Here is a 13,227-nt window from a genome sequence, read left to right as displayed (position 1 = left end):
GTCAACAGATGGCCTTGCAGTCGTTCTTAGGTGAACACAAATCTGGTTCAGGAGACAAGCGGTTATCAGAAAAGTGTTAACCGATCACCATCCCTCCCTTTATCTTTCAGGCAGGTGTTAAATAGAGTACATCTGCTTGCCAGGAATCCTACTGCATCTTTCCATCCTCCAGCATACATGGGAATTCTCTGAATCCAAAGGAATATATAGGCTTGTTGGACTCTCAACAGTCAGATGCAGAGCAGTTGTTTCCAACTTTCTCCTGCTGCCACACTATTAGAATGAACCACCATCTCCATCAGCCGTGCATCCCACACACATAAAGCTTCTCAGACGGGGCCTAAGGTACATCCATCCCATCCAGCCCAAAAGGTCATACGCAGAGTGGAGGAGAGGAGCAGGTGAAGTATGAGAAAGCACGTCCCAGGGATCTGCTATGTCTCCCAGCCAACGCCCAGCCCCACCTACCAGTTTCCCTCGCACCCCTTTCCTTGTTCGCTTTTCTTCAGGAAAACAAACTGCTCTCTTCCCATAATCTCCTGTTATCTTCATACTGCAAGACTAAACTCTATTTTGGGTTCAAGTCTTCTTACCTCCATCCACTTGTAACAGCTGCTCAGATGTCAGTGGCAAATCGTTTGTTTATACTCATACTTGTAAAATCTTTGGGATTGGTCAGGGCTCCACTGCCACCTATTCCTGTTTCTCATCTTTCGGAATTTTTTTTGTAAAACGCTGCCAGTTATGCCATTGTCATGTCAAGGTAATCATGCAGCCATAACACAAATCCTAACTATAAGGGCAATACCTCAAAAAAATTACTAGAGGCCAGCCTGCTGTTCAGATGGGGTCTTGGGCTGACACCACAGTCGAGGGTCAGGTCCAGAAGGTCAAGTCGCCGCTTCAGTGAGTCATAGGACTGACTCAGACCACCAAACTCCCAGGGAGCTGATATATCACCCCACTCGTGAGGCTCCAATGCTCATTCATGTTATTAAGGTTCTCCTTTTTCAGTTATAAAACTATTTTTATTTTTTAATGTCTTTTTTTTTTTTTTTGGCTGCATTGGGTCTTCGTTGCTGTGCGTGGGCTTTCTCTAGTTGAGTCCAGTGGGGGTTACTCTTTGTTGCAGTGCGCGGGCTTCTCATTGTGGTGGCTTCTCTTGTTGTGGAGCACAGGCTCTAGGCGCGCGGGCTTCAGTAGTTGTGGCACGTGGGTTCAGTAGTTGTAGCTCGCGGGCTCTAGAGCGCAGGCTCAGTAATTGTGGCACACAAGCTTAGTTGCTCCGCAGCATGTGGGATCTTCGCGGACCACGGCTCAAACCTGTGTCCCCTGCATTGGCAGGTGGATTCTTAACCCCTTCGCCACCAGGGAAGTCCCTATTTTTACTTTTAAAAGAGGGGTTTTATTTGGTGAGCAGGGAATCCCAGCAAAGGAAATTAAGAGGGTCTTGCAAACTATGTCACTTAGGCTGCAAAATGCCTGATGAGCTGCACTTAGTCCTTGAAACAGCACCTGTCTTCACAGTAGTCACACTTTTTATCTTCTGCTTTTCCAACTCACTTAGGTAAAATTGCTTAAACAACGAAAATTATTAGTATCTAATTCTCCTCAAGATTCTATGGGGACCATTATCTTTTGTTTACCACACTGTTCTTCAGACAGATTACAATAAAATCATTTGATGAAAATACTGTCTGAAAATATGTCGATTCAGGAGGCTGACAGAAGTTAAAGCTTTCTTTCTGAACTTAAGTACCTCAGAGAAATAGGTAACTTTTAAAAAATGGATGAATAAGTTTCTAAATATAAAATGGAGACAATTCAATCTTAAAACTCAAACAGAATATTGAAAACATTAATAGAAAAAAGTTCAATGCATCCTACAGAATGAAAATGCTCAATCTTTTCCTATAGATACTTAAAACTAGTGATCCCACTTTTCATTAATATTTGCTAAAATCTATGTAGCAGCCTCTAGATTTAGTTATTTGTTCAGGACCAAAGTGAAGCCAAAGCCACAAAAAATAAAGATTAAACTAAACTGTGAGTAGCCGTTTCAAAAAAAGACTACATACACATAAATAGGATTACACACTTTAATCTGATTGACACGGAGGAAGTAAGGAGGACATGAAAGAAATTTAGTTGCAGCTCTGCTTTACACATTACCAAAGGCTCCTTCTCCAAAAAGTAAACCTGAGGTTTCAAAAACCATATTTTATCAGAATACTTCAGGAAAGCATAGTATGTGTAATCCAGGAAATACATTATTTGCAGAATAGGAAAATCATCACAGGCAATAAAAGATTACAACAAAAGAAAGCACCAGGGTTTTGAGCAGGTCTAAGGTGAGTATATCTGCAGAAACAATGTAAATGTTCTTGAGTGGCTGCTATGGAAACATGCTAAGGAGGACTGGTCCACATCTTATCGTTTTTTAAAACATGTTTCTTTGGAAAAACGGCAATAGTGGCTGAGAGTGAAGCCATCCTTTAGACGCCCAGCTTATTGGCCTGGGTGAGAACCACTTGAACTGGCATGAAAGCAGAGGTCTCACTGAAGTTGCTGGTGCTGACTGTGTGGGTATGGATGGTCAATCCTTCTGAGTAGTTTCGAGTCTCAATGCTCCTTGCGATGTTGTGTAAACCATTGATGATTGTTGGTGAAAGCTGAAGTAAAGGTGGAATTGAGAGAGAGAATTAAATTAAGGAAGAATTTTCCATGAGACCCTCTATAAACATTAAACCCTGATATTTAAGAGGAGCTTGAAATAAACATTATTTCAAAAATGTATAAACTGGTGAGCATTTCTAGAAAGATTCTCGGAACAACCAACACTTAAGTTATAAAATAGAACCATGACAAAATGATTACGTAAGGAATTACTTACGAATTATACATGTATGATAAGCCAGGTATTTTCTTACAGAAAAGCCAGATTTCCTTCCCCAAGTTGAAATGTTAATGTCTCTCTCCACTTAAGAGCTTTCTTATTATTTTATTTTAGATAACTTAAATATTTTAAATAACTAAATTATTTTAGATAACTGTCTCACACTTTTTAAAAGTTTTCCTATGTACATGAAGGTGTTTCACGATTCTTAATCATGACATCTCGAAGTAGGGGCCCAATTTACTCTAAAACCTTGCGGACAATAAAAACCTTGCACTTCTGGTCCACTGCCATTAGGAGGGCAACAGTCCTCATCATGTACTCAATTTGCCAGCTCTTAACTGCTTTTCATAATCCTGTCATCTCTGAAAATCATAAGACCTCTAGTTTTTTTCCCCCCCATGTCATTACTTGGCATACATGTCCATACTTTCCAGAGAAGACTTTATTTTGGATCAGTCCATGGGCCACACCACTTCCACTGTTATATCAACTTTCTCTGGTTTGGTTCTCAGGAGACAAATGGTTATTTTTAGCTGATGGCATTGATATGGGGAATGGGGAAGAGAAATGCTAAAATGCAAAAATGTGAAAAAGTCCCAATTCTTTTTTTCTCTACTAGTGCTTTCATTAATAAAACACAACAATTCTAGAAAGGAATGGAGAGGTTGGGAGGGACAAGAGAACAGAACACACAGGGCATTTACTCCTTACTGCCGATCATCTTCATAGTTATACACATTGATCTGCTCAATTTGTGGCTACCTTTGGCTTTGCCTTTGTGTAATAGCTATTCTAAAAGAAAAGGATCAGAGTCTTAGACTACGAAAGAGATTACAGATTTGGTCTCTGGAAAACAGAGTATCTGCCCACTCTCTGATTTCTTAATTCAAGGGACATATAAAAATGAATAGAAGGCCAGTTACTGTAGGACCAGTACAAGCCAGTTTGTATATCTGCTCTTTGTCATAAAAAAGGTTAAAAATTCTCTCTCCCTCTTAATCTCTCTCTCTCCCTCTCTCACACACACACACACACACACACACACACACACACACTGCCCTATCCCCTTTTCCCCGGTGACTGAAATGAAAGATTTAGACAGAGAGAAGTCCACTCTATGAACTGTCACGATCATTTTGCCCCCAAGCATACTATATATTACATGCAAGTGCTGATGAGACACTTATTTTACTAGCAACCAGGAATAAATGATTATCATAAATCCTTCTTTTCCCCACAAACTTACTGTCTGTTCCCTAAGTTTATCATACAGAAACTCCAAACGTTTGCTGGCATCATCTAGCTTCCTCTTGGTTTGCTGCAGGAGAGAAAAAACAGGTATGTTATGTATGAACAATAACTTTTATCCCAAGAACTTGCCTTACGTCATTTCACTAAACCTTACAGTCATGATGTTGGACAGCTTCATTTTATAAAGAAATGGAGATAGCTAAGACCGAGGAACTTGAACAGATTATTAGAACAGAGATCAGTATCTATTAAGGCAGGGAGGGCAAGAAAGTGAGAGCCTTCCTCCTAGGGTGCAAAGTGGAGCACTGGCTGATTTCACGGGGACTGCGGCTCACGTGAGGTGAGTGAGTGCCCATCTACACTGTGTGCACAGGCAACGCGAAGGGCCACCTGGAGGCAGCAAGGGGTCAGTGTACTACAGAAAGGAAGGTCTAACAGTTACTGTAAATTAAATAAAATGAACATGATGGGCGCTAGAAGGCAAACATACAGGTGAACTGTGGAATCTCAAAGTACTACTTATACGCTCAGTCACATTTGGTACATTTAATCCTGTCTTATTCTGGGCCTTTAAAACACCAAAAAAAGGAGAAAATTATCTTTTGGTGGCTTAAGATTATTAAGAGGGAAGTGTTAAAATGAGTTCTTAAATTAAGGAGTCCTCCTACCCTCATCCTAGTACTGTGAGTATAGTGAGAGAAAACTATCCTAAAAGTAAAGGTTTAAAATTATACTGTGATTAACTTCATATCTACATTATGCAACAGCCTTAAAAGTGACACTGCTTTTCAATATTTACTGAGTGACTACTACACGCCATGCTGGGACAGTGTTGTGTCTCATGGATCTCATATTCTATTGGGTGGGGAAAGGATACTAAATAAACAATATATTGTATGTCAGATGGTGATGAGTGCCATGAAGAAAAGTTAACAGGGTAAGGGGGTCAGCAGTGTTGGCAGTATGACGTGGTAAAAAAGTCCTGACGGCTAATGGGACATCTGAGCAGACACCAGGAACAAGTGAGCAAGAGCTATGCAGCTCTGTGGGGAAGAGTTCCAGGCAGAAGGAGCCACAGGTACAAAGTCTCTGATGCTGACACGTGCTTGGTATGTCTGAGGAGGGAATGTCAGTGTGTCAGAAGAGGAGTGCGGAAGAGGTGACGCCATCGAGGATAACCTTACAAACTAAGCTGTGCTGCACAATTACGTTGTGCTGTTTGGACATAACTGAAGTGGAAATAAGAATAAAGCCATACTATAAAAATGATGTCAAGTATTGATTAAGATGGACTTTTGTGGAGGGTTCAAAGTTAATCCCACGTAGCTACCAGCAGGAGTCCTGGGCGGTATTTGAACTTCCTCCCCAACTAGTGACAGGAACAGTTTGTCTTTCTCTTCTGCCCAGGGGTGCTGGGTCACCAGAAGGAAGGTGATAGGGTGACCTGGAGGAGGGGAAGCTCAACACAAATTTCCTAAGCTAGGCCATGTACGAGGTGTCCTCCCAACCTCTATTTACATTAACTCATGCCTGAAGGAAGACTGGAGCTTTCCCACATTTTTATTAGGATTCCTCCAATTTGTATGATAAGGACCTGTCTGCCTAGGAGACACTGTACACTTACCTGTTTAACAGCTTCACCTGTTCTCTGTTCCTAGCTTCGTCTTTCCATCGCTCCCAGAATGCCAGGCGCTAAGGTTTATGTTACCTTTCCCCTGCCTCTGCTTTCCTGACACTTTCAGTGCAGAGAATTGCTTTCCAAAAGACTGGCAGAAGGCTGCACATATTAATACTCAATGTTTGATGAAACAACAAATTCCAGAAGCTGTTTTTCAAGCAGACAACTGGCCAGTGACTAAATAAACATATTCAATGTTTGTTGGCAGAAAGTGAAATTTCATCTAAAACAAAACTGGCTTTGTGGAATTTTTGTTGTTGCCAATACAGTCATCCTCTAATAAACTGAGTAAAATCAGTTACTTTGACTATGAATATGACTCCAATATCTAAAGCACTGAACTATTTTTAAGGTCTTAGCAAAGTTAAAGATTGTCTATCTACTTTTAAAAGCTTTGATGTAAGCTCAGAAAGAAACCCCAAATCTGAGTTTCACCGTTCTGTTGTATTTTTGTGCTAGGCATAAGGTTTGCCGATGAGACTCAGTGCCGCATAGTGGTGGAAAGCATGAATTCTGGAGCCAGACTAGGTTCGAATACTGGCTCTGCCTTAATTATTACGTAACTGCTTTTTGCCTTAATTTCCTCCTCTGTAAATAAATATGACAAACCTACCTACCATGAGGTTGTTTTAAGGATTAAAGTTATATGTAAAAAGCAGTTGAATGTGTTTTTATATGTACAGCAAACTATATATAAGTGCTAGCTTTACTACTTTTGCATAAACTTTCAAAATACATCTTGTAAGACTTTAAGCAATCATTATAGAAGCGCTCCATAAGGGATTCTTTTAATTAAGCAAAATAAAAAATACATACAGGATCTGTGGCTGAAGAGAGGCAGCGCTGAATAAGATCCTCAAATGTGGTCTTTAGAATGAGGTGTTCATCTGGAATCGGTTTCTTGGTAATTTTTTCTGTTGGCAAAGACTGCACATGCTGGAATAAATAATACCATAAAATGACTAGAAATGACCAGAAGTTACCTATACACAAAGCCCTGAATCTGTGATAAAGAGAAACCAAGGACCTTGTAGGTAGGCTCTTCAAAATCAAATGAAAAATTAACATGTGAAATCACTTGGGATAAGCAAACATAAAAATCAGATATTCAGTAGAAGATACAGGTACTCTTTCTACAGCTTCTATTTTCAAAAATAGGATGGATATAAAGTATCTGATTAATTATGGAACATACATTGATCACTATTTCATATAACTGATGGGAAGGAGACCTGTGCCAGTAGGAAATGAAAAGAACAAGGCACTTACAAAGTTGGCTGGTTGGAGTGGCTGCTTGCTTTGCTTGTTGGCTCATTTTTGTTTATCCTGACGTTCTTCTATTCTTTGGTTTACTCTTGGAGGGTGTTAGCTGGGCTATTATCAAACTGCAAGATTACACCAACGGTGAGGATAGAAGAGACCATGATCTTACTGAATGTACAGATGGGAAAACAAAGAAGGAATGTGTAAGTGTTTAAAGTTTTGACTGATTAGTTCATTCATAGAAAACATTAGGCAATTCTGTATTAGGCATTGGCTAGGTATTGGTGAGCCAATACGGAAATGATCTCATCCCACAGGGAGTTTACAGGCTGATGGAAGAGAAAGTTTTAAAATGTCATAAATGTATGTAAAATAGCAACTGTGATTAAGTTAACATCACTGGAACCAACAGACAATATAATTGGGATTTAACTGAGGGGAAGGCTCTTGAAGGAAGTTATATCAGAAGGGTAAGTAGGAGTTAACCAGTTAAATGGGGGAGGAAATGCATTCCAGACAGAAGAACGTGTACACAGTCAGGATCATGATACAAGGGACTGAAAGGGGGTCACTGTAGCTGGAGCAGAGAGAGCGAGCAAGGAGGAGTGTGAGCTGAGCGATTCCAGACAATGTGAAATACTTTGGTCTTTATCCTGGGAACAATGGGAGGCTGTAACGTTTTAAGCAATGAGGAGATAAGACCAGATAAGAGATGAGTCAAAGTAGATGCTGGCAGACCAACTAGAGGCTCCTGCACTGCTTAAGACTGGAGACGAAGGTAGCATGGACTAGACTGGAAATGTAGAGAAGGGATTTGAGAGAGATTTTAAAGTAATATCAACAAGACTCGGGGATAGCTCTGAAAAACAGGTTAAAGGAAAAAGAATATAAAGATGATGCCCAGGTTTTTGGCTGGATTAAATAGGAAGGGTTATGGTGCCATTCGCTGAAACAGGACACACCAAAAGACGACTAGGTTTGGGAGGAAGACGATGAGTTAGATTCTGGATATGTTAAGTGTGAGGTGCCTCAGAGACATCCAGGTGGAGAGGAAGCTGGACACTAGGGCCTGGCTGAACACACGCCTCCGTGCAGCTCTCCCTTTCAGCGGTAACTGGGGTTCTGGCCCAGATGAGCGCAGCTTGAGCACCCAGCTCTAAACAAAAGTGGACGGCTTCACAAACACCACAGACGTGTAATTATACAAAATTAACAGTGCGTCTTTGTAATTTTATATATTCTCGTGGAAAGAAGAAGGTCCTCCCATCTCCATCAAAACACTTGTTTTCATAATGCAACTGTTAATGTTTAGAAGTTCCTTAGGCAGAAATCTCTTAACAGCAAAACATAGTCTTGTGGTAGAGATATAATCTTTACAAATTTGACTTCAGAGAGTCAAAGACAGTAACAGACAGAAGAGCTAGTTTTATACTTGGGCAGGAATTGATTTCATCTTATGTTGAGCTGTGACTTTACTTTTCATGAATAGATCAAAATGTTTCTCTTTGTATGTCTAAGTCAGTTATATGGAAATATGATAGATTTTTCAGCATCTAGAGCCCTGCCAACTAGCTGTTTGTATGTGAAAAGCAAGCACAAATCTATATCTCCATCTAAAGATATGGCTATATTATTAGCTCTTACACATACACAAGAAAATATATAACTCATTACATTTTTATTTTCTATTTTAAAGGAAAAAACCTTTGGAAACAGCTTCTGCTTAGCAACCTTGGATGCAAATATGGATTCAACTGCTCTTAAATTGTGGCTACTGATTAGATCAGATGAAACACTGTAATTGCCAAGTTACTGTTAACGTATACTAGTAAATACATAAGCTCCTTCTAGAAAGTTTGTATATGGCCTCGTCATTGAAAAATAATATACATACATGAACAATCTTAAAAAAAAAGTTATTTTTAAGTTGTCTAAATTGAAATCAAATTGAGGTAATAATAAAGGTATAACCATAAAAGTTAAAACGTTAAGAAAACATACCGAAATAGAGCCATCTCCCACTTCCACAGATTTACTGTTACCTGCATGGTATTTCCAATAGGAGCCCCAGGGGCACCTTCAATATTGGGCTTTGAAAAAGACGGAGGCATGCCTGGTTGACTGAGGGGTTGCTGTATGCCGTGGAAGGGCTGGCCACCTGGAAGGTGTGGCTGCGGGAAGGAAGCTTGGCTTGATATTGGTGCTGGAGCTGAAGGCTGTTGCTGCAGCATCTGTGACTGGGGGTCACCCAAGGGGTTCATGATTGGTGATGTGATGGGAACAGGAGGCGTAAAGTTCTCAGGCATCTTTTAAAAGAAATAAAAGGCACCAAGAGTAAGGAGAAAACGGTATGATGACAACATCTCCTCAGCTTTAAATAAGGGAGTTAGCCATTTGTAGCAACGTGGATGGACCTAGAGATTATCACACTAAGTGAAGTAAGTCAGAAAGAGAAAGACAAATACCATATGGTATCCCTTATATGTGGAATCTAAAATATGACACAGATGAACCTATCTATGAAACAGAAATAGAATCAGGGACATAGAGAACAGACTGGTGGTTGCCAAGGGGGTTGGGGGAGAGTTGGAATGGGAGGGTGGGGTTAGCAGATGTAAGCCTTTATGTATAGAATGGATAAACAACAAGGTCCTACTGTACAGCACAGAGAATTATATTCTGTATCCTATGATAAACCATAATGGAAAAGAACATATTTAAAAAAGAATGTATACAAACATACATGTATAACTGAATCACTTTGCTGTTCAGCAGTAATTAACACAACACTGTAAATCAACTACACTTCAATAAAAAAATTTAAAAAAATAAGTAAGGGAGTTAGACTATTCCATGGTTAAAAAAATTTTTTTAATAACAGTAGAATACTTTTTAAAATGAAATTTTATGCAGAATTCTAGAGAAAAACATAAAAGTAAAGGTAATCTAGCTAAGAGGGCTGGGAGCTCAAACCTGGACCTTTGTTTCCCCTTTACCTTCCACACTTATCCCATAACGGGCCAAAACCATGGTGTTTTTGAAAGAGGATGTCAAAGTCTGGAGAATTATATCTAGCCATACTGGGATCAGATATGCCAAATATGTGTTTGTGTGTGTCACGTGATCAGATGTAATACCTTTTTCCCAGATCATTAAGTGATACCTACTTAGTGATCAATCACACTCAAAGCAGTAGATTAAATTTCTGATTATCATTGACCTAATTTTGGGGGGGCTTTCGTCATTTAGTATCTCCCAATTTTACATTCTGGCCTCTCATTACTATACTTGGGGGACAGAAATCACTAGGAGTAAAAAAAAATAAAAAGGCTTGGGGTAAAAGAAGGAAAGAAGAATCTTAAGTTATGCTCTAACAGCTCTCAACAGTTATTAACATCTAAATGATGCTCAGCTACAAGGCTATTTCTTTTCATATTGTATGTGATAGACAAAAATAGTCCAAAATATAATTACAAATTCATGATTACTGTTAGAACCCAAAACCAAAGTAACTCCTAAAAAAAAACCATTTGAGAAGCATGAAATTTTGTTTCCTACTCTTTGAAAAAGATCTGCTGGGAATTTACATCTTGCTTTTTAAAAAGGGTTTAATTCATACCACCATACTATTTTGTACTTTCCTTCCTTCCCTTCATGGATTAGAAGATGTAAGTTGAAATACACATATTAAGTATATTAGTCAGTCAGCTTTGCCTTTAAAGGAACAGTGAAGTGTGGTGTGCTTCAGGTGGCTACATGATTGACAGGACACCTGTAGGCAACTGAATAGACATCTTTTTCTAGTACCTTCTTCTTCTTGGGTACTCTGTTCAAAGCTGGAGGATCATTCCAACCATTCTGAGAACCTATAACAGATAATAGAGGGCATTTTCCTTTAGAATCCTGAAAAGAAGAAAACTAAATTGTATCCATCATATAATATCTTCAAATTTTACTTTCACCCTGAGATAACTGTCACAGAAGTTTTACCAGCTGAGCTGCTGGGATCACTATGTAGCCCTGGACTCTCAAACTCATTACCTCTAATAATCACAGGGCCTTGGCTTAGAAAGCAGCATATCTTGACATTATTTCCTTTTAAAGTGAAAGAGTTGTACTAAATTTAAGGATAGTGAAGTTTTTATGTCTATATTGGTATATAACCTTCAAACAATTCTCTCCTAAGAAAGAAAAAATAAATCCCCTGAGTCTGCTAAAAAAAAAAGGCTTCTGATATATTCAACACACAAAAAAAGAATAAAAGTGGCAATCTTCTATTTCCCCAGAGAGCAATTCAGCATACCCAAATCATCCACATGGTAGAAACACTGTTAAAAAAACAGAGCCCAACTACGCAACACCAGTATGTTCTTATCACCTTTGCGTTAAGAACAACCTATAAAGTAGAAAAAGGCATTCAAATATCTGTGGTAAGATTTTTTTTTTAATACACCCCTCCCCCCCCAAAAAAAAAATTTCCACGCTGGCAGCAAATATAAAATTAAACTACTGTCACCTTTAGGAAATTTCCTCCCCCCTCAAATCTCCCAAAACCTGTCATCTCAAAGTGAGAAATGAATATGAGTAGCAGAACTCATTAAGGTACTTAATGCCTGTATCTTTAAAAAAAATTTTTTAAAACATCTTTATTGAATGCCTGTATCTTTAAAGAAAAATGGAATAAAACATGCCAGAGATAAGATAATTACTAAATCAAAATATAATCATTTTACATCTTATTAAGTTTTGTGTATGTGTATATGTAAAAGCAAAAAATTCTTCTTCTTTCAATAAACATTCTTTCAATATTTTACTTTTGCTTGTTTTATTGATATCTACGATATTAAATCACAACAAAATTGCTTAGCAAACCAAAGAACATAATGTCATAGAAATTTTGTAAAAACAAGATCTTCTCCTAACCAGCATGCACTCATTTGCCTTGATTTTAAAAGTAGAATTAATTTTCTACAAGGTGACTAGGAGACAGAACGCCAAATGAGCCTCAAAACATTCAAGAGCTAATCACAAAATATTAAACCACATGCTGCTATTTGCTTAACAAATTCTTAAAGTTCTCATTATACACAGACTAATCATTCAAACCTCTCCCATCACCTTCTAATCTTTCTTATATCTAAGACAATCTTGGTATAGCCTTGTCTTTCAGTCTATATAAAATAGACAACTTTTATGATTCAAGATCATTTGTGTCACTATGTTAATTCAGTCAGTTCTAAGATTTGATTCCATTAAGAACTGATCAGATTTAGGGTATTATCGGCTTTAAAGTTCACATGCATAATTGTGAATATCCATTCATTAATTATAGTCAGTGATTCAAAGATTTCCAAAGATATATTTTGTAACTAATTCACCTTCCAACATAGATGCCTGGTCTTGCATAGACTGATTTTCTGTAGACAAAATGTAAAAGTCACTTAAACAGTATTATCATCAAAGATATTCTAAACTCTACTCATTTTTTTTTTGAATTTTTGAATTTTATTTATTTTTTTATACAGCAGGTTCTTATTAACTATCCATTTTATACATATTAGTGTATACATGTCAATCCCAATCTCCCAGTTCATCACACCACCACCTCCCCCCCACCACTTTCCCCCCTTGGTGTCCATACGTTTGTTCTCTACATCTGTGTCTCTATTTCTGCCCTGCAAACTGTAAACTCTACTCATTTTATAATTGTTTCTCCTCCCTCCATCAACCCCAAGAAAGAACAAACTAATTTTATAAGGGAATAAAACTTACTTTTTAATCAAGTCACGTGAAATGGCTTCTATCTAATTAAGAAAGTAATCAGTTTGTGGGCAAAGCTAATTCATTCATGAGAGCACTTCCTAACATATTATAACTGTGTCCATTTTAGTATTTTTTAAAGCTGTGAATCCAAATCGTTGAAGATCTTGCAAAAATGCAGATTCTAATTCACTAGGTATAGCGTAGGGCCTGAGATTCTATTGCTTCAGCCAGCTCCCAGGCAATGCCAATGCTGCTGGTCTAAATCCTCTTTAAGTAGTAGGGTTTTAAAGAGAAATGGGAGGATTTCTGCATTGTCGTGCAGACTTTAACACTACATTGTTAAAGATAATAAGCATTTTAGACGATCTTAACA

General features: G+C 38.3%; 1 protein-coding gene across 1 annotated transcript; it reads right to left on the bottom strand.

Annotated features, from left to right (window-relative positions):
• Positions 1-2,495: 2,495 nt before the first annotated feature.
• LOC309654072 (protein transport protein Sec31A-like) lies at positions 2,496-12,966 on the bottom strand (the record flags this gene model as incomplete). The annotated part of the gene is made up of 6 exons (XM_082478715.1): positions 12,470-12,966; positions 10,899-10,957; positions 9,134-9,397; positions 6,645-6,764; positions 4,146-4,217; positions 2,496-2,672 (listed from the first exon to the last, which is right to left on the bottom strand). Exons 1-6 carry the CDS (start codon positions 12,495-12,497, stop codon positions 2,496-2,498), a joined length of 720 nt encoding a protein of 239 aa, XP_082334841.1. The 5' UTR covers positions 12,498-12,966.
• Positions 12,967-13,227: the final 261 nt, after the last annotated feature.

Source organism: Balaenoptera physalus (genome assembly GCF_965194825.1).
Source record: "Balaenoptera physalus genome assembly, contig: HAP1_SCAFFOLD_1872, whole genome shotgun sequence".
NCBI classification, from domain to species: Eukaryota; Metazoa; Chordata; class Mammalia; order Artiodactyla; family Balaenopteridae; genus Balaenoptera; species Balaenoptera physalus.
Note: the sequence above shows the minus strand (reverse complement) of the source record. Positions and strands in the feature narration are given on the sequence as shown.